This window comes from Gobio gobio, assembly GCF_949357685.1.
Source record: "Gobio gobio genome assembly, chromosome: 20".
In the NCBI taxonomy this organism is placed as follows: domain Eukaryota; kingdom Metazoa; phylum Chordata; class Actinopteri; order Cypriniformes; family Gobionidae; genus Gobio; species Gobio gobio.
Genome location: NC_137113.1, coordinates 41435675 through 41461374, shown reverse-complemented (window position 1 = coordinate 41461374; position 25700 = coordinate 41435675). Strand labels below are relative to the sequence as shown.

General features: G+C 37.9%; 2 protein-coding genes across 7 annotated transcripts in view; one reads left to right on the top strand and one right to left on the bottom strand.

Annotated features, from left to right (window-relative positions):
• Nucleotides 1-2660, top strand: part of plce1 (phospholipase C, epsilon 1) — a 114656-nt gene extending 111996 nt beyond the window's left edge. For 3 of the 6 annotated variants that reach the window (XM_079845408.1, XM_079845407.1, XM_079845412.1), the window contains one exon: nt 935-2659. In XM_079845408.1, coding sequence (XP_079701534.1) covers nt 935-1092 — 158 coding nt within the window. In that variant the 3' untranslated portion in view covers nt 1093-2659. Of the gene's footprint in view, nt 1-934 lie in introns of all 6 variants that reach the window. The other 3 variants (XM_079845411.1, XM_079845410.1, XM_079845409.1) reach the window with 2 other exon arrangements.
• On the bottom strand, nt 2312-25700 carry noc3l (NOC3-like DNA replication regulator). The gene is made up of 21 exons (XM_079845413.1): nt 25576-25700; nt 23531-23741; nt 23321-23447; nt 23036-23193; nt 22892-22945; nt 19254-19384; nt 18999-19160; nt 16287-16380; nt 16029-16204; nt 15808-15936; nt 15439-15570; nt 13055-13135; nt 12856-12956; nt 12659-12731; nt 12509-12572; nt 12364-12435; nt 6835-7016; nt 6616-6744; nt 3105-3202; nt 2925-3009; nt 2312-2838 (listed from the first exon to the last, which is right to left on the bottom strand). The coding sequence occupies exons 1-21, from the start codon at nt 25582-25584 to the stop codon at nt 2710-2712; spliced, it is 2397 nt and encodes a 798-aa protein (XP_079701539.1). The 5' UTR covers nt 25585-25700; the 3' UTR covers nt 2312-2709.

Sequence of the window (25700 nt, the reverse complement as noted above, 5' to 3'; positions counted from 1 at the left end):
TTCTGGACCTTGAAAGTGTTCATTAAATTGCTGTCTATGGAGGGGTCAGAGAGCTCTCAGATTTCATCAAAAATATCTTCATTTGTGTTCAGAAGACGAACTAAGGTCTTATGCCTGTTTGGAACGACATGAGGGTGAGGAATTAAAGGGTTAGTTCACCCAAAAATGAAAATTCTGTCATTAATTACTTACCCTCATGTCGTTCGACACCCGTAAGACCTCCGTTCATCTTCAGAACACAAATGAAGATATTTTAGTTGAAATCTGATGGCTCTGAAAGGCCTCCATTGGCACAATGCACGGTTCACTCTCAAGACCCTTAAAAGGTACTAAAGACGTCGTTACAAAGTCCATCTCACTACAGTGGTTCTACAATAACTTTATGGAGTGACGAGAATAGTTTTTGTGTGCAAAAAAACCCTAAATAATGACTTATATAGTGATGACGATTTCAAAACACGGCATCATGAAGCTTCGAAGCGTTATGAATCATCGCGTGTCAAACCGCCAAACTGCTGAAATGTGGCGATCCAAACTGCTCATTCGACTCACTGATTCATAACGCTTCAAAGCTTCATGATGCCGTGTTTTGAGGGTAAGTAATTAATGACAGAATTTTCATTTTTGGGTGAACTAACCCTTAAATGGCCACACTTTAGATCAGGGTCCAATTCTCACTGTCATTTTAATGAAGCACCTTCACTGAGTGGCACGTGTGAGATGTCAGTTAACTGAGCATGCTCTCTCTGTGTCTGCAGTAACCAATCAGCATCCAGGATCACAAACACCTTCACTCTGCGGACATTTCAATAATGCATAACTTTTTCATTTGAAGAAACTGACTATGATTTAGCGTCAGGTTCATTGTGAAAATGTGTCATGGTGCTGGAAGACTTACTGTGCAACTGCAAATAACGTGAATCTCTGTTTGCAGAGTCTCTGTCGATGGGGCTGAAGGCCTGGATGGCAGAGGGACGCATGGGTTCTCAGAGACTGTGTGCGGGACACCCTGTGCCCCAGTGTGGCGGTCGCGCCCCTGCCCCCTCCGGCTGGTCCATCCCGCTGCTGTGGAACTGGAAGCTGCATAAATGAGTCCAGAGCCAGAGCAGCACCTCTAGTGTTCACTCCTCTCACACGTGGCTCAGGAAGACACACGGGACAGCCTGTTCGTGCTCGGCATGTGATTTGGGCTCGCTGACGGGTCAGGCAAGGGTTCGGTCAGTTCAGAAGCCGGTGTTGTTGTAAATGGACGTCCGATGAAGGCAGTTTCTCCTTACTTTAATTCTTCTTCATGTCCTTCTTCAACAGTACTGTAAGTGATGAATGCATTATATGCATCTCATTTTCTTTTGTGGTTTTGCACATTACTATTATTTGAAGTCCAGCTATTTTATACGTTTAGTACTTTATTTACATCCGTTTCGGATTGCTGAAATTAAACCACGCATGAAAATGCCCCCAGCACATTACCATCACACTATACAGGTCATTGTTTTTTTCTAAGTGACTTGCGTATGGTGTGTTTTATCCAGAGCTCAGAGCAAATGCTCACGGTGTGTGGAAGATGCGAGGCAGATTTGTTGTTTATTTTAGCAGCTGATTGAGTTTGATGGCTTTCATTGCACATGTCCTGTATCTGTAGACAACACTGCAAGATGTTGAGCGGGACCTTTCTTTACACAGCCACAAATCTTTTACAGCATTAGAAAAACATGCATTTCAACAAACGCCACTTTAAATGTTGCTTTTTTTTGGAAGTATGTATGTTCTTGTATTTTAGGATTTCTTTCATTAGAGCTAGGAAACATTTTTGCACATTTGCAGTTTATTTCGAATGTTTTTTTCCTTGCATTACAGACAACTCTTAATATGAAATTACTTCCTTCATCACCGTCACTGCAGCGCTTTTGAAATTGTTTATTTAAATTGAATCTAATATGACCTGTAATAAATAGATACATTTCATTATCGAATGGTGAAAATGTTCAATTAAATTAAATTGCTGTAATATATATTGATGTGATTTTTAAACAATCCCCCGCTTCACTTTGGTTGTGGTTGAAAATGACTGTTTTTAACTGTAAGTGGTCCATTTTCTTTCTTAATCTCGTTATAGCCCAGGCTGGCTGTACGTTTCCAGATGTGTACATATGAGAGTACATAAATATGAAATCTGCATTAATTTATTTTGAAGGGCATGAATGCTACTCCGGTCTGTTCATACTGTATGAATGTATAATATTTGTATTTTTGTAATTTAAATTTTTAGAATCGTCTTGAGAGATATTAAATATTGACATTTTAAGAGAATGTAGGCACCATAAAGTGTATTTTATTTGTGTGGTACACTACAGCATTGTCTCTTAAATATGTTTTCAATGTATATGTACTATTACTTTGTTTTGAACAAGCAATTTGTAAAACTTTAGCGCGACACAATGCTGTTATTTTATTGCATTGATGGTTAATCAAGAACTTTAAAACATGTGGAACTTTCCAGCACACGTGTAACACTATAGGAATGTATGGTCAATATTGTGATGTCAATATTGGGTTATTGTTTACTTGAAATCAACTGCTTTCATCAATAAATGTTGAAACAGATACTTCTACATCAGTGCATATGCTAAATGATGTCAATAAAAAATATCAAAGATGGGATCTTGGAGAATTTATTTTACACATGGATAGAAAATAACTTCCCAACGTTCATTTTTCCTGCGGTGTGTGTGGTGATGTAAAGTCTAGACTCGTCTGCTCGCTCTCGGCTTGAAGAGCAGCATCTATCTGTGTCTTCAGGTCAGCATCTAAAAACGCACGACCAAATGTGAAATGTTCCTGCAACACAAAATTAAAGAACAATTAAGAAAAGGAAAAAAAAGTACACAACAGAAAAAGTAAAGCCTTGTTAGATGGAAAAGGACCTTTTTCTTTGAGGGAGGTCCTGCGACAGGCGGGTTGAAGGTCATGTCTTTAACACTGTAGTCTTCAAACAGCTGCTCTGGAGTCCTGCACACACACACACACACACACACACACACACTCTATGAAAATCTTCATCCTGACACCATCAGCTGATGGGAATGAGCCTGAGGTCTCTGTACCTTCTGCTGAGCTCCATGCTGAGAGCGCCTGAACCTTCACTAGGAGCACCTTTCATGAGATGAGCTGCAAACTTCCTCACCACGGGGTGAAAGTGTCTCTGAAACACAACATTTAAATCAGGAATCCTCTTCATCCAACAACTGACTAGCTGTTTGAACATTTCTTTGAAGTTTATTTGAGCTTAATAATAAGACTGCATGCTAATGTTGAATGCATACTGTTTTTATTTACAATTTAACATTCTCACCAGCAAGGGGAAAGAAAAAGTCTTTTTTTTCTTTGTCAGACTACATCTGGATCAGATTCAGAGCGATGATTAAAACAGATGGAGTCCATCAACACCCCAAAGCTTCAGTCCTGCAGCTCGTCCTGGGACGAAATGTGGCGGTTTTGATTTATATGCGGTTTAATGTTTGATGATCGTGTGATTTTACATGTGCATAAGCAATCTTCTATTGCTAGTTGTGTTTTGATCTGGAGACTCTGTACTCTTTCAGAAGATGTGTAATAGCGCCCCCTACCATAAAACTGAAAACATGAGTTTGCTGGAAAATTCTGTCAATATCAGGAAATTAGTACTTTTTTTTTGTGAGATATTCAATTTGAGTTAAACATGTTTCTGAAAGCACCACACACACACACACACACACGTCTACACTAAACAGAGAATTGTAATGAATTTAATAATTGTTGCTATTCAGAAGGACCAAAACTATTCATGACTTATATCACCTGACACCAAGTAGCAAAATCATGGACAGTAATGCAATATATAGTCTGCTACTATACATGGTTCAAGCATCTACTTTATCCGAGTATTTTTACTCTGGGAAACTTTTACTTTACTACATTCCACAGCATCATTTTATACTTTTTGCTCCACTACGTTTCATTAAAAAAATTACACAATAGTGATGTCAAATTCTTACAATTCACTGACTCAAAATGTGCCAAGCACTGGGAAAATCACGTACTTCTGCACTTTTACACGTGTACAACTAGAGAATTCATATTTTTACTGTAGTAATATATTAGGACATCTGTATTTTGACTCAAGCACTTGATTTGTGAACATATACAACTAGGGTTGGGAATCGTGAGAAATTTTCCGGTTCCGGTTCTGGTTCCGGTTCCGCCTAACGATTCCGATTCCGATTCCGGTTCCATTAAAATTATTAAACAAATAGTGGTACAGGAAAAGGCACAATATGCAACTCGAACAATCCTTTTTGTGTTTATTACTTGCTCTCAAATTAATTTACAGTTTGGCAATATCCAAAAAAGTCCTGTATTGAACATATTACAGTATTACAGTAAGCCATTCTTGCAACAAAACAAAAAAAGGAATTTATGGACTTTAAAATTAAATGTTCAAATGAACACCTCTGAAATTGTCTTATTACATTTTCTCTCTGAAATTGTCTTATTATTACATTTTCTCTTCTCTGAATAAAACCAAGTTATAAATTATATTTATTAGTTATATTTATTAATTAGTTGTAGCCCGCCCACACTGACAATTGATTGGTTGACTTACCGAAACAGGCCAATCAGGATGCCCTCTGTCTTACATGCGCTTCATTAGGTGCACACTAGCACACACACGCAAGGTCTCTCGCTCTCTCTCCCTCTCTGCCGTGCGCGCGTACACAGTCTGTGTCTCGTATGCGCGCTCTTGCTCGCTTGCTCTAGATTGCGGGAGAATTTAACTAATTTGCGGGCATCAGGGAGCCGCTATAAATATGCGGGAGACTCCCGGAACTTCCGGGAGACTTGAGATGTCTACATACTTGTGACTTTCTCTTCACCATGCAAAAATATCTGACGCAAAACCGTGAATGTGTAGTGCGAGGGCTTTCAGTGCTGAACTGCGTTAATTGGTTACACTCCTGAAAGCGGCAGGCAACGTAATTAATATTCATGATGAGGTGAGCTGTCGCTCGCTATTAAAGGATACGCTACCAGCGCTTCACACACACATTGCATGAGAACCGTTTTCGGAACCGAAACTTAGGAATTTCGCGCGGTTCTGGTATTTTTCAAAAATCAGTATCGGTTCTGCATAAGAACCGGTTCTCGGTTCCCAACCCTATATACAACTGATATTTTGTATTTTCCAGAATAAGAAGTTATCATCATCTGAAATGTGCTGCATCTCATATTCCAAAATGACTTCTATAATTCAATACAACATAAAGCATGAAAAACATGTGCAAAGGGCACACATTTGAGGCGAGACAGAGCTTATGTAATTTGGCTTTAAAAGGGCACATTGCAGGTTAGAGACTCCAGTGAGTCAATGTATAGAAAAAGAATGTAGGAACTAGATTTTCTTTAAAATATGCTATTAAGGCTTTTGGAGTCGTTTTTGTGAGAATTTTACTTCCGCATCTAAAAATGCCAAAACCGGACATGACATAACGAGAGGGAGTGCGGTGAATTTCAGCGATAGGAAAACAATGAATCGCAATGACAGGTCGGAAAATTTGTGAATGTTGTGAATGCAGTGCCACAGAAAACGCCACGCTCACGCCACGCAGCCAGTGTGTAGCCGGCCTTACATGAGTATAACAATGTTTGACTCCATCATATCGCCGGGATGATAATCCTCCGGTCTAAAGCACTACACACACCACCGCGTGTTTCGAAGCAGATCCGTGAAGGGAAGTCCCGTTTCTTCACCTGCACAAAACGCCACTATGCTGAATTCCTAACTTTTTTTTTTTAGGAAACCTGTGGACTCGATGCCCTGACAGGCTGGACACAATAATGTAACATGACAATGATACATTGGAATAGAAAAACTACCGAAAATACACAGACTCGTACTAAATACCAACCTATTCTGCACTGAGCCAACGCAGAGCTGGACGAACGACTCCCTCTCGTGACGCAATATAACGCGATGTTAAAAAAAAAACGGCCAACGAAATGGCCACTTTATCTACTAAATTTGTGCTCTTATGTCTTTTTAAAACATTTAAAATCCTGCATTACCTTTTCATATGGTATTTTCATACAAGGTTATATATAATTCTCAAAAACTTTTTTACCTGCAATATGCCGTTTAAATACATAAGTTTAGGCATTGCTTTTTATAATGAATACCACTATAATTTATGATAGTTTTATACTTATAATCTGTATTCCTGTTCTGAGTAGTGTTTCATTTGCTGAGTGAGAGGAACTAAAACACGGGGGATTTTTTTTGTGAATTTATAATGTTTGTTAACGTTTCATTTTATTGAAATATTTTCCATTATTTACGCATGTAATAATAAAATGTGACGCACACTGATGCGTTTCCTCTCAATGCAATTTTAACCTGGTGAGATTTTGATATATTTTGATATTTTGAGATATTTTGTGGGAGAGTTTGTTAAACTGAAGCATACTGGCTATCTAAAAAATAAATAAATGAGAAATAAAAGGGCATTTCATTTCCCGCTGTGTTTGAATCTGTGGCTAATAAACCGATGGGATGAGTGAATGAACATCATTGTGCTTCACCTTCAGTAAGTGAAGCTCCCACACTGCCGTGTTCTGGGGGTTGCAGTATTCGGGCACATCCAGCTCTGGCAGATACACACCGCTGCCCTGCATTTCATTATCCAGCAGGATGTCACACTTAGGGAAGGTCTACACAAACACAAGAGAGACATAATTCATACATTCACCTTAAACGTCATAAGCATTAGCTCGATTAAAGAAGGAACAGCGCTGGCTCACATGCATCAGCGTCCTATTGGCTGCCAGGATGCCCACACAGGAGTCGGGCAGCACGTGCAGGCCGAGTGTGCTCAGTCTTTTCATGAAGGCCTGCGCCCTCTGCAGGGTGACCTGCTTCCTGCGTTTGGTCAGCATCACGTCCAGGCACTGCAGCACGATCGTCGTGTCATCATTCGCACCTCCTGCAGCCAATCCAAGACAATAACCATGTTAGCGAATTAAACGTGTGCAAACAATTGGTATATTGCATAAAACATCAGAGAATAAAGCAGTGTTCCCATTCAAAAGGAAAGGAAAGGAAAAATATCAAAAGTCTTTGGTCATTTTTGAGTGAGATGCTAACGGTCTAATCAGATTCAATGATCTATGCTAAGCTATGCTAAAAGTGCTACCGCCAGACCCGGAGATCGGCTGAATGGATTCGAAAACGGTAAAACTCAACTGTTTAACTCTAGGGGAGATGGAAAATGAGTATTTTCAAAAAAGTAGAGTGTTCCTTTAAACTTACAAATGCACACAAAAATATGTCGAAATACCGGTTTTAGCGAGTTCTTAAATGCAGTCGGTTATGTCTCAAATAAACAGAAGAGTAATCTAATCTAATGCATGTCAGTGTATTAGATCTGTGCCTTCGGTCTTAAAGTGACAGTAGCCTGAACCTGCTGCCGTCTGTCATTTAATGTTCATCAAACAAAACAAAAAGATGGAAACCCCGTGACATTATACGGTTCATGACTCGAATGTATCGAATGTTTTAATGGCAACACTATCAATGCCAATAATACAGAGCTCAAAGTTATTTATGTTCATTATTATGGTGTTATGTGCTATGAGACATGAGGTAGTTTAACGCCATCTCTCGTGATGCTTTTGTTTGCTCCCTGCTGTATGCGTTCATGTTCAACGAGCCCAAAAGGGTCCATGTCACACATCTCTTCACCTCTCTGCGAGTGGCTACCACTAGGGGTGTGACAAGACACTTATCTCACGAGACGAGACACAAGATTTACATAGTATTTTTAAGAAATCAATGATGAAATACATGACTAGAAAATTTTTTGCAGATGCATTTGAAATGTTTTAACTCATCATCTTGTAATGAATATCATTTCAGTTCTACTTTCTGAGTATGAATTATCATATGCAGTAAAAGACAACAATACTCAAGCACTGTAAAGGGTTTGCCAAAAACTCAACTGTCTTCTTTCCTGTATGATTGTCTCTTCAGAGCTTAGAACTGCACATGAGCTTCTTTTGACCTCCAAACTGAACTCCTTCCCACAAATTGATCACAGATATTAAAGGGTTAGTTCACCCAAAAATGAAAATTCTGTCATTAATTACTCACCCTCATGTCGTTCGACACCCGTAAGACCTCCGTTCATCTTCGGAACACAAATGAAGATATTTTAGTTGAAAGCTGATGGCTGAGAAAGGCTTCAGATAGGCCTCCATTGGCATTCAGTACATTTACACTCCCAAGACCCATAAAAGGCACTTAAAACGTCGTTACAAAGTCCATCTCACCACAGTGATTCTACAATAATTTTACGATGCGACGACAATAGTTTTTGTGCGCAAAAAAAAAATCAAAATAACACCTTTATCCAACTTGTTCTTGTCTTCCGTGTGTGCCTCCACGACGCATGCGCGAGAATATGACGTAGCGCCGGGGTTCGGGGATCCATGAAATGCACACTTTAGCCCCATTTTGAGAACTTGGCCGAGACCTAAAGCACGATCAATGTAGAATCCAACAGCTTAGACACGCGCGTCTTCCTCTGCTTGTAAACAAATTAGAGCCCGACCGATAAAGGATTTTTAAGGCCGATACCGATACAAATATTTGGTGATTTAAAAATCCAATATTCTGATATATTGGCCGATATATATTATATTATATATTATATATATTATATATATATATATATATATATATATATATATATATATATATATATATATATATATATATATATATATATATATATATATATATATATATATATATATATATATATATATACAGAAAAACGTAAAAAACTGATTTCCTTTATTTGTAGTTATTCATGATCCCTCAGCCTCTCTAATATAAAATGATAATGCAGTTTAAAAATAAACTTGTTTGTTTTATTGTTACAACAGAACAGAGGAGCATAAAAATATATTAAAGTTCTGATCAATAAAATGTATAAAAATATAAACTTAAGATATAAAACGTCCTTTGGACGAAAACACAATAACAAAAACAAAACAAAAAATCTATATAGTATTAATAGATGTGGTAAGCTTCATAAATATAACGGAGCAAGACTGGAAAAAATATTCAGTTAAGTTCTGATAAATAAAAATAACAGCAAGATATAAACTATATACAGTATAAATATGAGTTACCTTAATTACAATGTCAACTTGCTTATCCCTTTACATGCACTCTTTTAATTCTATCCAACAAGCTACAACAAACTATTTTCAATCATCATTTGCTGCCTACCTTCTAAAATCTACTACTGATGATGATGAAGTAAAACCCATCATGTGACTCTCTAATGCTGCGTCTGAACGAAGTCAGCAACACTTTCCTTCACTCCAAGTGCCTAACTTACAATGCAGGAACTACTGGAACTACAAATATAACTTACTAGTTATAAACAGTGTTGGGGGTAACGCATTACAAGTAACTTGAGTTACGTAATATTACTTTTTCAAGTAACTAGTAAAGTAACGCATTACTTTTCAAATTTACAACAAAATATCTGAGTTACTTTTTCAAAAAAGTAACGCAAGTTACTTTTTCACATTTATTTGACTGACAGCTCTCCTGCCCCCATGTTGTGAAAAATAAGTGGAGAGGCGTTGTGTGTGAACATGATGGTTATTGTAGTTCTAGACTAACTCGCACAATAAAGATTCTGTACTCCTCAAAATGAATAAAATCAGTCAAATGCAAAATCAAAGTACTCAAACCTCAAATATATAAATGTTAAATAGAACAAATATTTTTATGCATTTAATCTACCTTTATTGACCAATGTCGTGCTGCTGACCTTTGATGATTCAGTTAAGCCATGAGCAAAAATTACTAGATTTTTTGTTTTTATTGGTAAAACGTTTTTCTCCTGCGTCCTATTCTTCCATTATCCAGAATGGCAGCACATCTTTACCTCAGCCTGAGGCCTATTATTTCAATTTTGGTATGAAGAGGTCTTTACATTTGCACAAAAAAGGACTTTTTTTGCTATTAAAAAACAAAACTAAAAAGCAAGCCCAGCCCAGGTGAGAAAAAGTAACGCAAAAGTAACGCAAAAGTAACGTAACGCATTACTTTTCTTAAAAAGTAACTAAGTAACTCAATTAGTTACTTTTTAAGGGAGTAACGCAATATTGTAATGCATTACTTTTCAAAGTAACTTTCCCCAACACTGGTTATAAATACAGTAATCATTACTTTATGTAGGCAGAAAAAGTTTGTTGTGATTTCCAAGCGCATGTTACAGGTTAGCGGTCTTCCACTGATAGCCATGGCATTAGCTAGCTTTGTGGTTAGCTCAAGTCTAGCTTTAGAAATGGACTGCAAAAATATTGTAAAACATACGTTTTACAAAATAACGGGCAGGGGAGAGATGATACGTCTCATGCTGTCAAACTGTCACGCTATTAAAGAATATTATTCAGTCACATTGTCCGAGTTAAACTGACAGTCAGTCAACTATACTGTAACAACCTGACGTAAGCTAATTCCGTTTCACTCTTGGCTTACATGTAACAGCAAAACTGGACTTGGCAGTCACGAATTTTGTCATGCTTATTTGAGTTAAGAAAACTGATGGGGATGTTCTTTTAATTGTTATTCAAGCAATGTATGTCTCGTGACAGTTGCCACCTTACCATGCACTTCATGGATGATCTGTTGTGAATGCAATGTTCGCGGCGCGCAGCATGACTCAGCTCAGCTGGATCAGCTGTGTGTTGCCAATCTGCACGTTGCAGAGTGCCCTCTGGTGGACAAACTATGAAACGCCAACACTCAATGTGGTTGAGCGGTGTTTCGTCCGTTTTTTTTTTTTTTTTTTTAATATTCATTTATCGGCCATCATTAATGCCGATACCGATAGTGTGGAAAATGCCTAATATCGGCCAATAATATCGGCCCGCCGATATATCGGTCGGGCTCTAAAACAAATCGCTTCTGGGTCACGTGTCCGAACGCCGGATCTGCGTCATTCTCGCGCATGTGTCGTGGAGGCACACACGGAAGACAAGAACAAGTTGGATAAAGGTGTTATTTTGATTTTTTTTTGCGCACAAAAACTATTGTCGTCACATCGTAAAATTATTGTAGAGTCACTGTGGTGAGATGGACTTTGTAACGACGTTTTAAGTGCCTTTTATGGTGTGAATGTACTGAATGCCAATGGAGGCCTATCTGAAGCCTTTCTCAGCATCAGCTTTCAACTAAAATATCTTCATTTGTGTTCCGAAGATGAACGGAGGTCTTACGGGTGTCCAACGACATGAGGGTGAGTAATTAATGACAGAATTTTCATTTTTGGGTGAAGACCGCTTTTCACCTCGACGAGAAATCTCGTCACAGTTTAGTCTCGCGAGATCTCATGGCACGAGATCTCATCACACCCCTAGCTACCACTCGTTGCTCGCATCAAGTTCAAGGTGCTGACGCTTGCCTTCAGATCCACCACAAGCTCAGCACCCTCATACTTCGACTCGCTCCTACAAGTCTACACCCCCACCAGAAGCCTTCCCTCTGCTAAAGAGCGGCGGTTTGTGGTACCATTATAGAGACGCATGAAATCCCTTTCCAGAACATGTTCGTTCACTGTTCCTTGCTGGTGGAACGATCTCCCCACCTCCATCCGGTAGGCAGAATCACTGACAACATTCAAAAGACAGCTGAAAACTCATCTCTTCCGTGAGCACTTAAAAAAAAAAAAAAAAAAAAAAAACTATTCCCTCCCTATTCTAGCTTCTGCTACTCTAGGCAATGTCCAAAGCTCAGTGTTTCAGGCACTTTTGTGATTTTTCGTCTCCTCATGACGCTTCCTGTATTCCTCAGTTGTAAGTCGCTTTGGATAAAAGCGTCTGCTAAATGAATAAATGTCATGTGTTTTGGAGGAGGCGTGGCTTTGTAAATGCTCTGAAGGGAGGGTGGGATCTTGTGCTTTTAAAGCTAGCCCGCTATTGCTAGCCTCTTCGAAAATTACCTACCCTACCGTTAAGATTTTTGTTAATATTTTCATTTTAGGGTTTCCATCTAGCCTTCTTTCAAGAGATTTCTCAAAATTCACATAAAAATACATGGATGGAGACCTAGCTAATGATATTTAGGAATTTTATGTTCGATAACAGACCCACTAAATCTAACGGGTTTGCAATAAAAAAAACAAGTGAATTGTGCATCTAATACTTATTATTAGAAAATAAACATTTGGGACACCAAAGTGTGTAAGTGACGAGATGTTCTTGCTCATATTAAATAACCCTGCGTGGACATCACACTGGACATCTCACCTGCGTGCAGCGTCAGCAGGGTTCTGTATAAGTGGCTGTAGAATTTCAAAGGGTCGATGTTGAGGACGTCACCTGTTGGAAACAGATGTGTTTTAGCTTAGCGAGGGCAGGATGTTCACGAAAGCAGAGCTGCAGCTGTACTGACCTTGTCCTGAGAGGATGTGGAAGGACGTGAGAATGCAATGAAGGCTCTCGCGATACGTCAGATCCTGGGGAAGGAAAACACTGAGATGTTAATGCATAACATTTGACACTGGCGAATCATGAAGCAGCTGCTCCTCGTTGAAACACTTACACCCGATACGATGAGGCCGTAGAGCACCGCCAACAAATCATCAAAGAACTCCAAGTTTATAAGATGAGCAAACCTTCAGGAAACAGTTTGAAACATGTTATTCACATGTTAACAAAAACACAAGAGGAAAAGTGACCCGAACGCTTTATTATAGTGTAATTGCGCAATAATATATATACACATGACGTGGTTCTTACTTTGCAAGACCTTCTAAAACGGAGGGCAGTAAGATGGACTTCTGAGCTTTCTTCAGTATTCTGAAGTAGATGAGGAACACAATGTTCAGCGTCTCTGTGTGCTGGAATCAAAGATGGACCAATCACAATATGCGATAATATTGTCATGCATTATAAGGAACAGTTCAACACGCTGTCCATCTACTCTAGTAGCACTCACCAATTTGATTTTCTTCTCCTTGCTCTCTGTAGCCTCCGCTTCTAGAAGCTCTTTCTGCAGCTTCTCCTCTGCTTTCTTCCACTGTTGAGGACAAGAAGATTGAGGATCAAGGAAAGCAAACAGGAATAAAAAAATAAATAAAAAAAATAAACAATTCCATCATATAGGAATACAGCTTTTCCAGCGGCTTCAGTTCAGGAAGTTTATTTTCACAATGTTTTACTCTACAAGTATTTCAGAAAATTCTAGGAATGCACGATATATCAGTATCGGCCGATATACGTTTGTTTTTTGTTATCGTTATCGGCCTGATAAGTAAATTTGGCCAATATATTTAAGCACATAAATAATGCATTATTTCCTTCAGCTGAGACACTTCAGATGCGCACTGTTCTGATGGTTTTGAATTGCTTGAAATATGATTCTCTTCAAAAAGGAAAATACAATTACAGCGCTAAGCTAGTCTGTCATATAGGCCAGGGGTATTCCAGAAGGTTCTAAGGGGTCCCCACTCCCCAGAACATTTCCGAGAATAAAAAGACAAAGCAAAAATGTTTAAAGTCTACCGAACATTCTAACTTTTTCATTTCTAAATGTTTCTCTCATTTATTGCCGTATACATACTTTCCAGAATTGCACTCTAAAAAAATGCTGGTTTAAAAAACAACCCACGTTAGGTTGAAAATGGACTAACCAGGCAATTGGGTTGTTTTAACCCATTAAATGTTTGCTTAAAACAACCCAATCGCTGGGTTAAAACAACCCAATTGCTGGGTTAGGCCATTTTCAGCCCAACTTGGGTTGTTTTTAAACCAGCATTTTTTAGAGTGTGTATATGTTTGCACGCAGTATGTAAGCTGCTTACATGCATTTATTGTGAAAGTTGCTTATACAAATAATTTTTAATTGAAAATGTTCTTCACGTTTATACATCCAATATTAGGTATAGCCAATTTAAGTTTAGAAACAATATGTTGCATTTATAATGTCACACTTACTATTTATCTATATAGAGATGGATTTTAGGAAGAGGGTCCCTCATAAAAGGTTCATCATATTTGGGGGGTCCTTGGCATCATACAGTTTGAAAACCCCTGATATAGGCTACATAAAATTATTATGAGAACATTATAATGGTGCTTGGGTCATGGCTTTAATGGTGAGACCTTTGTTTTTGTAATAAGGCTCTCAAACATCATAAAAAAAAATGTTTTTATCATACTGTGTGCATCCCTAGAAAATTCTTCAAAAAAGATTAAAAGTTGGTAGGTTTGGTACTGAATCTACCAACTTTTAAAAGATTACAATACAAAACTATTGATTAAAGATTTAAAAGTAAACAAAAATAAATATGGTGTATCATAAAATATTTCAAAATAAATATTTGAACAGTTTGGGCTCAGTAAGATTCTTTGCAAGAAACTAAACCGTATTCAGCTAGGATGCTTTAAATTGATCAAAATAACAGTAAAGACACTTATAATGTTACAGATTATTTCAAATAAATGAAATTTATCAATTGATTAAATTCTTCAAAGAATCCTGAATTGTTTTTAACTTTTTTTAAAATAATAAGAATTTTCTTTTTCTTGAACAGTAAATTAGAATTATTTCTAAAAAAAAAAACTGGATTTAAGATGCTAATTTACCTTTGTGTCACAGGAATAATTTACATTTGATAATATATTCAAATAGAAAAACAGCTATTTTAAACAGTTAAACTTTCACAATATCACTGTTTTGCTGTATTTTTGATTAAAGCTACACTTTTTTCGTTTATTCTTAGCTAAAAACACTTAGTTCTTTCAAAAATATATGTGCTCATTAATGTATATTTACTTCTTTCAAGTAATAAAGTATTCTCGTAAATTTATAATATGCCATTGAAAATACATACGGTAATGGGTTCGAATGCGGGTCGCCATGTTGCCCCTCCATCTTGAAAGTACATTAGCCAAAGAGGGACATACCCGTAAATTCAAGCTTCGCCTTTCGCGTTTTAACACTCGATGGCACCGTGTCGAATGTGGACGAGGTCGAACTGGAAGCCATGTTAATCTTGGACTAAATCGGCCACCGTAGGAGTTAAAACGAAACCGGAATTGAGAGGAACAGAAACTATTATCTACTGGATGGTCATATACCTTTCCACCGCTAGATGGGGGAAAATATCACACAGTGTAGCTTTAAGTAAATGCAGCCTTGGTGAGCAGAAGAGACTCCTATCAAAAACGTTTTTAAAATATCTTACAGAACTCAAACATCCCATGATTGGGGAATCTAGTTTTTAAAACAAACAAGTGTCCAGTGCACAGTTTGGAGTCAGAAACACTGATCTAAACTTCAAATCATGACATGTGTGTGACATTCAGCTCAGTTCAGACCTTCCGCTGCATCCGGGACAAATTTGCCTTCCTCTCCCTGAAAGACATGAACTTCTTTTTGGGCGCAGTGTCCTCAGTATCTTTCTTCATGTCCACTTCTTTTATCCTCAGACAGAGGAGACACTTCAGCACCTGTGCATTCATATCACATCATCATTAACAAGCCATTCAAGCCATGAACACAATATGCACATTGTACATCATTTCTAATATAAAGTGGGACCCAAGTTTGAAATCTGACCATGACCAAGCTAAAACTGTTTACAACTTAAGCAAACTGTCCATTTTATAAATATATATAGCAAGATGAGGTAAAACTTGTATAGAGGAAACAATGTTCTGCAGCTGTTCAACGCATGATGACTGTACCTCTGGTTTGACGCTATAGTTCCTGCTCTTGACCATGCCCGAGATGACCTTCACCATTGCTAATGAGGCCTGACCAATTTTATCCTGTTTCAGCAGTTTCCTGACTGCTTCACAACACATCTCGGACACCTGAACACAAAATCACAACATCACATGGCTACTACCCACACGCAAACCTTCAAATGTTGAGTTTCTCCAGCAAATATTGCCTGCAGACTGACCGTCCTGACGGAGTCGTTCATCAAAGGCACCACCATGACTATTATGTTGTTGTGGAAATTGAAGTGTGGCAGAGCTACCAGGAGATCACAAATGCACCTGATGGCCACCTCAGCAAGACCTTTATAACACTGAAGAGACACGGCTTGTTTTCTCTTCTGCTTCTTCTGCTTCCAGTCTGAAACAGCACCAGATCAGTCAGATATCAGGGATAGTGAGGACGATGAATGAGAAGCTAAAAGCACAGAGTATTGATCTACCTTTGACTGTCTGCTCCAGATCCTCCAGGTAAAACTTGTACTGGCAGACGAGACCCTCCTCAAACTCTCTCAGCTGCTGTGTCTCTTTTTTCACCTAGAGAGAAAAGGAAGATGCTTAAATGGGTCAAATCAAATCCAGTTATTTAATCATTTTGTTTCCTCTAGGGTCCAATTATCCACTTCTAGAACCAAAAGTGTGAATTTTTCACTCTCAATGACCCTCTATGGTAAAACAGGTCAGTTTATGCTGCTGTGGCTTATGTATAAATGTCCATTCATAAGACAGAAATGTTACGGAAAAAGTCACATTAATTAATTAATTAAATACAAAGCCAAAAACACTACAATTTTTGACAGATTTACCCATATTTATTCTAATAATTAGTGTCTGTCCTGCTTACTCATCAAATTTAGGACACTTTTTAAGACTTGCACAAATAATTCATACATCTCAGAATCAATTACCTAAAACACAGTAACTGGCAACTGCATATTTAAAATATGTATTATTCAAAATACACTATATTGCTAAACGTTTTGGGACACCTGCCTTTATATGCACTTTAATGACATCACATTCTTAATCCATAGGGTTTAATATGGAGTTGGCCGACCCTTTGCAGCTCTAACAGCTTCAACTCTTCTGGGAAGGCTTTCCACAAGGTTTAGGAGTGTGTTTATGGGAATTTTTGACCATTCTTCTAGAAGCGCATTTGTGAGGTCAGGCACTGATGTTGGACGAGAAGGCCTGGCTCACAGTCTCCACTCTATTTCATCCCAAAGGTTTTCTATAGGGTTGAGGTCAGGACTCTGTGCAGGCCAGTCAAGTTCCTCCACACCAAACTCGCTCATTCATGTCTTTATGGACCTTGCTTTGTGCACTGGAGCGCAGTCATGTTGGAACCGGAAGGGGCCATCCCCAAACTGTTCCCACAAAGTTGGGAGCATGAAACTGTCCAAAATGTTTTGGTATGCTGAAGCATTAAGAGTTCCTTTCACTGGAACTAAGGGGCCAAGCCCAACCCCTGAAAAACAGCCCCACACCATAATTCCCCCTCCACCAAACTTTATACTTGGCACAATGCAGTCAGGCAAGTACCTGGCAAACGCCAAACCCAGATTCGTCCATCGGATTGCCTGACAGAGAAGCGTGATTCATCACTCCAGAGAACACGTCTCCACTGCTCTAGAGTCCAGTGGCGGCGTGCTTTACCCCACTGCATCGGACGCTTTGCATTGCACTTGGTGATGTAAGGCTTGGATGAGCTGCTCGGCCATAGAAACCCATTCCATGAAGCTCTCTACGCACTGTTCTTGAGCTAATCTGAAGGCCACACGAAGTTTGGAGGTCTGTAGCTATTGACTCTGCAGAAAATTGGCAACTTGTTGGCATGCGCTGACCCCGCTCTGTCATTTTACATGGCCTTCCACTTCGTGGCTGTTGTTCACAATTGCTTCCACTTTGTTATAATACCAATAACAGTTGACCGTGGAATATTTAGTAGTGAGAAATTTTCACGAATGGACTTATTGCACAGGTGGCAACCTAATACCAGGCTTGAATTCACTGAGCTCCTGAGAGCGACCCATTCTTTCACAGATGTTTGTAGAAGCGTCTGCATGCCTAGGTGCTTGATTTTATACACCCGTGGCCATGGAAGTGATTGGAACACCTGAATTCAATGATTTGGAGGGGTGTCCCAAAACTTTTGGCAATGTAGTGTATACACATGTACTGAAGTTGGTTTATATACCAATATATCAATACATTCAAATTTGAGGTTGATCGATATTGGATTTTGCTCATACGATAATATTTAAAGGCAATAAACAAATTATTGTGCAGATACTGAAGTCTTTATAGTGAATCAATGTATGAAAGCTTGTTTCCGCCACAGAATAAAAAAATAAAAGGTAATTATGACTTTTATTCTTATAATTGTGAGATGCAAACAAGAATTGAGAGATATAAACTCGCAATTCTGAGAATAAAGGCATTTGAAAAAGTCATTGAAATGTCTACGTTACAACTCCCAGCTGTTTGTTCAGAAAGACAAGGGAGATAAAATATGCACTCTTACAACCATCTACAACATATTACAATATAAACACCATAAAGTAAACAGTCATAATTCATAAAAAAAAAAAAATCTGCAAGTCTGTAGAACGTACAACAGCGCAGACTTGACTTTGAACGTGCATCGCTTGCATTTAATTAAACCATTGCCTTTTTTTCCTTCTCCAAATTTAAGACCTCTTAAAATGATAATTAAGACTTTTGTTGCACCATTTAAGATACTGAAGACTTTTTAAGAACCGAATTTAAAGTGCCCCTATTATGGTTTTTTGAATATTCCCTTTCATGCAGTGTATAATAACACTTGCTCTGGAATGTGCAATGGATGTGCAATGTATATTATGAGAAAATGAAAGTGTTTTGACCTTTGATGCATGTAAACCTGCTGTAGGAGAAAAAATAGCCTAATAGGGGCACTTTAAGACTTAAGGACCTGCAGGAACCCTGTCACTACCTGGACCGAGTTTCTAAACATCCATTAAGTTCAGCCAGTAATGTGACAATATATTCATCTGTCTGCCATCAGACACCTGAGCATTTCCGAACGAATTGTTCTGACAGCTCAGTTTCAAGATATGCTTGAAGGAAAACAACATTTCTCATGATATGAGTCCTTTAAAAGTGAGGCACTGTACCTTCGTGGCTTTCTCTTCTTCCGTCAGTGGTCGGATTCGATATGCTGGCACGATGTCCTTAAACACCTCCATGAGGGACACCATGACTAACTTTCTGACAGTGACGGCGATGCACGGGTCCGTCTCCATTAGCATGGCCCTCAACTCCTTCAGCTTCTTGATCTGGAAACATATATGAAGTGTCAAGATACACCGAAAAACAATACAGGATGCAAATATGCAGAAGTTGATTGTGAAAAAACAGTCCTGTCTTACGTTAACATGTGGATCTGCGAGTATAGCCGAGGACAGACTTGCGATGCGCAGTTTCTTCTCCGTCAGTCTCTCAGCTCGCAGCTCTAGTTGCTCCTGAGGAGTTAATGATGGACCACTTTCTGGTTCCTCCTCTGATATTAGTGAAACAAAATCATCAAAAAGGTGCACTGAATAATAATAATAAATTAGATAAAAAAAAGTTTTATACCTACATAAATAACTTTACAAAATCTGAAAGTGTATGCATTATTTTATTTATTTAATGTTTTTGAAAGAAGTGTCTCACTCTTCTGCTCACTAATGCTGCATTTATTTGATTAAAATTAAAAACAGTACATGTTTTCCATTGTAATATGCTTTAAAATGTGTGTAAATTTATGATTTATTCCTGTGATCAAAGCTGAATTTTCAGCATCATTACTCCAGTCTTCAGTGTCACATGATCTTTCAGAAATCATTCTTATATGATGATTTGATGCTCAAGAAACATTTATTATAACAATAGTGGTCGACCAACAGTGATTATTTGATGGCTAATGCCTGGGGTTGGGTATCGTTTGGTTTTTTTTACGATACCGGTGCCAAACCAATACTTTTAAATGGTACCGGTGCCTAAACGGTGCCTGAACCGATACTTTAAAAAAGAGCCACAAAACAATTCAATTCAACAGTTCAATTGAACAATTTATTAAAAGTTTAAAGTATACTTAAATATATAAATATAAATAAATACAAAACACGATTTACTTAATAAATTCACAGTAAAACCTAAGCCACCTAACCCAACTTTAGGCCTAATTTAACACTAAATAACAGTTACATTAATAACAGCAGTAGTCAGTATTCTTGGTCTGCTACAAACCAGCTTCAAGGTTCAGCTTTATTTTGCAGAAATATGACCATATTCTCTGGCTAAATATTTTAGAACGCATCGCCTTATTGTTTCCATGGCGTTAAGCTTCTCACATGACACACAGCAGTCGCAATACCGCTGTATGACAGCTCAGCTTTATCGGGTTTATTTCGCATTTTCTTTTTTATTCAAAATATTCACAAACTTGTTAACTATGTCAAGACATGAACTATCTGATATTCTGATTTTCAAATATGTGCGAGTGAATGTGTGTTAGTTGATAATGCGCGATGGGCGCCGACATGTTAGTTTGCGCCTCATAGAATCGGATCTGTCGGATTTACATTACATAAATTCATCTTCGTCTCAAATACAAGAAAGTAAGTGACCGCTGCTGAACTGGGAGAAGAATAGAGTAAACTATATAGTTAACTATATAATGTGTATCTGATTTGAATAAAATACGTAATCAAATTATAACTGTCTGAAAGGATTGTTATTGCCGCTTCCATAGACATCAGTGTGTGTTTTTTGCTAGTACTTATGAACATTTAAATGTCTGAAACCTTAAATAAATATCATGTGGTTGAAAACACTGAATTGTTGTGATATGTGATGAGGCTGGCTCGGCGTCAGCCAAAGCGCGAAAGCACGTTTGAATTTAAGTGGCACCGAAATCTGCGTTCTGATTCGGTCCGGTTACACACCGGTTATGTACGGGTTTCGGTTCCCAACCCTACTGCCAACATCTTAGAGAGCAGGGTGGCCGATTGCCTATATACATATAATATCACACAATTGAATTCAAAAACACTATAATAAAAAGTAAAAACACATGCATAACAATTGCTGAAATGAAATTGTATTAATTGTTCAAAAGAACATTTCCTTAAAATAGATAACTTTTGTAACATTATTAATGACTTTAATGTCACTTTTAAACTATTTAATGCATCCTTGGTTAATAAAAGTATTAATTTCTTTGAAAAATAAAAATAATGTTATGATATGGTTTCCCAGAGTCCCAAACGGCAGGGGGTTCATGAGTTGATAAAAAGCTATTAATTAATTAATTAAATCACACAAATTTTAAATTACAATAAATAATTTTAAAATAAAAACAAACCAAAATAAAACACTTAGTAAAAAAAGATTGCATATTTTATTAGTTTGCCTGAATGTCATTTGACCATTATCCAACATCAGAGAACTGTTGTTAAAGGGGTCATAGAATGGTACATGCACTTTTACAAGTTGATTATACGGAAATGTGTGTTGGCTGTGCCTGTACACAACCATCCTATATTGATAAAAATACATCCAGTGTTTTTTTTTAATCTCCTTATATATTTTCCCCTGTCTCAAATCGAGCCGTCCGACCATGTGACGTTACACGGTGTACGCCCCTCCTAAGATTGTTGATTGACAGCAGCGTTTCAACACAGACCCGCCCTGAGCGATACTCCATTGTTGATACTCTGGAGCAGAATGGCGTCTAAGCGATTGTGGTGTTGTGTTGTTGAGTGTAATAACGAACACAGCAGTAATTTTGATGTTCCTAAATCCGAACTGCTGAAGACCCAGTGGCTGCAGTGCTGAGTTTTGTTTTAGAAGGGAATATTCCCCCCGATCAACGTCAATGTTTGCGCAATCATTTCTCAGCAGACTGCTTTATAAACGAGCGTCAGTATAAAGCAGGTTTTGCTAATAAGCTGCTCTTGAAAAAAGGATCGTGTTCCTGCTGCACCTCAGGAAGATCGAAGATGTGAGTGTAACGTTTTATTAACCTTTATATTAATCTTTGCAAATCGCTTGCACGCTTCACGATGAATGAGGCTAAAGTTTACAGGGTAAGTTACATTACGGCATGCTTTCTGTTTATGACGTTCTCAATATAATTCATAATCCCACGTTTATAATGAACAACGCGTTATGTTTGTTATTCCAAACTGTGTACTCGGGTGATAAAGTTAACGTGGTAACACTACACTAAGCTTACTTTTGTACATGGTTTATAACGGTGTCTGTAACTGATTAAGAAGTAATGTAAAAAAAAAATAATCTTATAACATAACATCAATCTGTCAATGAACTAACACATCAGTAAACACATAGCAACTACGCTACTCTGCCAGTACAAAGATAGATCAAAATGACATGACGTTAACCAACCATTCAGAAACGTTCGTCATCTGTTCCTGGTCCGACTCCGGTTCAAAATGATAAGGTTGCTCAGATGTGTCCTCAGAGACTCCCGTTGCCATTATTTCTCGAAAATATACCCTCAAATGTTGTCAAGGCAACATTCCACGCGTGTTGTGGTGTTGTGTCGGGTCGAACCAAACGCCCCACAGAGCAGAGGGGGCGGGGTGAGCAAAGCTCATTATCATTTAAAGTCACATACACTGAAATGACTTGCTAAAAACTGAGCTGGTTTTGACCAGGTAAATTGAGTGTTTTCTTACAATACTAATGAGAATTTTTAATTAAAGTATATTACAAACTTTTCATTTAGACACTAAAGAATCATATTAACTTGCACAAAAATGTCATTCTATGACCCCTTTAAATTACAGAAATATGAACCTATATATTATAAGGGGGTACTTTATTTTTTATCTTTTTACTTAAATATTTTGCATCAAAGGGGTTCAGCTGTGGGAAGTTTTTTCTTCTGAAACAAGACATGACAATGAAAACTGCTACAGCACTTCCCCAACCACACCCTTGAGATGAAAGACATTTCAAAGGGTTGCATTTGAAGAAATTAGAAATGTACACACACCTATTTGTAACTCCTGGTCCTTCGATTCCTCCTCTTCCTCTGCCTCAGGCACAACTAGAGGGCACAATCAAACGGCACAGTTAAACATGAAACATCCTCTCTAGCACTACAGCACGTACTGAAGAGTCATGTGGAGACACACACCGGGTTTCTCCATGCTCTGAGGGATCAGGCCGCTCTTGTCTTTGATGGGCAGCAGGTGAATGAGTTCTTTCTCCTTTTCCTGTGTCATCTTCCTGGGCATCTTCTCATACTTCTCCACCGGCTGCTCGGACTTGCGCTTTTTGGCATGAACTGGAGCACTACAAAAGGAAAAAGAGCAGGAGAGAAAATGATCACAACAGACAATATCAGCTGATCGCTGTGTACATGAAGAAACAAACATCACATGATTTAATAAAAGTGCACGTTTTAAAGATCGCTGCCTACCATGATGAGATGTCTCGAGTCAGAAAGGAAGCTTTCTTTGCCATGGCTTTGATCTGCTCTAGGTCATCCTCATCCATCATATCAGTGGGCAGAGTCTCCAGGAACTCCTCCTCCTCATCTTCCTCCTCTGGTATCACAAATCAACATCACAACACTGTCCCAACACTGAGTGCAGGTTAATGAAAATCATCAGAAAGCAGTTTCCTTCACCTGGTCTCTTCCCGTAGCGCTCCAGGGGTTTGAGGGTCTGATGGGAGACATCAGTGATGGCTTGCCGAAGTTTCCGCTGCTCTTTGCGCTGTTTCTTAGCAGAGCTCTGCTGCTTGAACTGCCGATTCTTCAGTTTGTTTTCTAGCTTCAGGTTGCTGGTTTTCAGCAATTTTCTGAAGCTAGGCTTCTTTTTCCTGTTCTTTTTGGAAGCCTTGTGTGAAAGATGCATCAAAGCGCAGTTAAATAACGCATTCTGGTGTACGTTACAAGTTCTTTATACATATGACAGATGAAGCAAAAGGCTGACTTGTATAGTAAAATATGCCAAACATGTGTTTTGACAAACATAGAGTATTACAATATAATACACTGTTAACCAGTCGTGTATGTGGCAGTATAGTATAAAATAGGTTAACCCTCAGGTGGTCTCTCTGTGTTTTTTGTTTTTTTAATAATGTGTGTATTAGGGTATTACAAATGTACATATCGCAATATGCATATCGCAAATCTCAATGATTTTAATAGGCTACTTCAACACTGTGAAAAGTGTACATTTTAGGTTGATGCACACGACTGTTACTTATGTGATTTGCTTGACGTTAAAAAGAGTTATTAAATGCAATAACTTGCGAAAAACAACTCCTTGCAGTCTCGTGCTGTCTGACACACACACCATAACGTGCGCACAAGCCGTCTTGTTACACACTCGAACTGTCAAATACACACACAGTTGTGTCAAAATGGCTGTCTTGATGAGTATTCATGTAAACACAGCCGGTTATGCTTTAAGTGAAAGATATCAGTTGGGGAAAGAAATAGATTTTAAACACTTAAAGCAATATCGTATCGCATATCGAATATCGCATTATTTAACAAGGATATCGCATATCGCATTTATCTTCAATATCGCACAGCCCTAGTGCGTATTCAGAATTGTACAGAATTTGGTGACTTTTGTTGCACTGGCTATGTGAAAAAAAAAAGATTTCGGACAAGATTTGAAAAGGCTACGTTATCTTAAATTAATAAAAAGTTAAAAACTGTTCAAAACTGACTGTCAAAAGATATGAACGGGAAATCTGAAAATTGCAAAAATATGTAGCATTTTTTGGGGTGGGGGAGTGGAGGAGGGACTACAAATCAGAAAAAAATGACAATGAAGGGGTGAAAAATAGTGCAAAATATACACATATGAACTGGTGTGACTGTAAAACACAGCAAATGTTTGCAAATTTGCACTTCAAATTAATTAATATATATATATATATATATATATATATATATATATATATATATATATAAAATATATTAATAATTAATATATCTCACTTTGACAATAAGTCTTTACAATGTCTCAATATATCCAAATGGACAACCTAATAAATACTAGGGTTTATATAATAGGGTTTAAAATAAAAACATTTTCCACCAGATAACATGACTCTACCTTAGTCATTTAAATAATTTAAATTATCCCATGACTTGAGGGCGAGTAAATCATGAGCTAATTTTTATTTTTGGGTGAATTAGCACTTTAAATCATTGTTTTTTACTTTTGCTCTATTTTTTGGCTGAAACTCAGCATATAATATAATATATAGGGATGTGTGTGTGTGTGTGTGTGTGTGTGTGTGTGTGTGTGTGTGTGTGTGTGTGTGTGTGTGTGTGTGTGTGTTACAGTATGGAGTTGAACAGTATGCTATATATGATCTGATACCCCAGTTTATACTAATACAGTGTGATAAAGTTGGGGTAAAACTACTTAGTTTACTAGTATAGAGTGATAAAACAGCAGAGGTTGAAAAGTGTCGTTTGATATTATCCTGTAGGGACTACACTAGAACAGTATATGACACAGTAGAGGTCAGGCTAGTATTGTATATAGTTTTGATTAGTATAATATATGATAAACAAGAGCTGTTCAATCTGAAGCGTCACTCTTACACGCTGAATTTAATGTAAGCAGTTCACTGAAGCTCAGCAATATGACTAAAAACAGCTGGTGTTATTAAAAAGAATGAGTTCATTAGTACAAAATAACTTACCGGGCCCATTTTGATGAGTGATTCGCCTCAACTAAGTTCCAAATGTGTAAAAAAGTTAATTCCACAAAAAAAAGTGTGCATGTATCCCCTCTCCACACATGTACCACATGTACCGGAAGTAAACT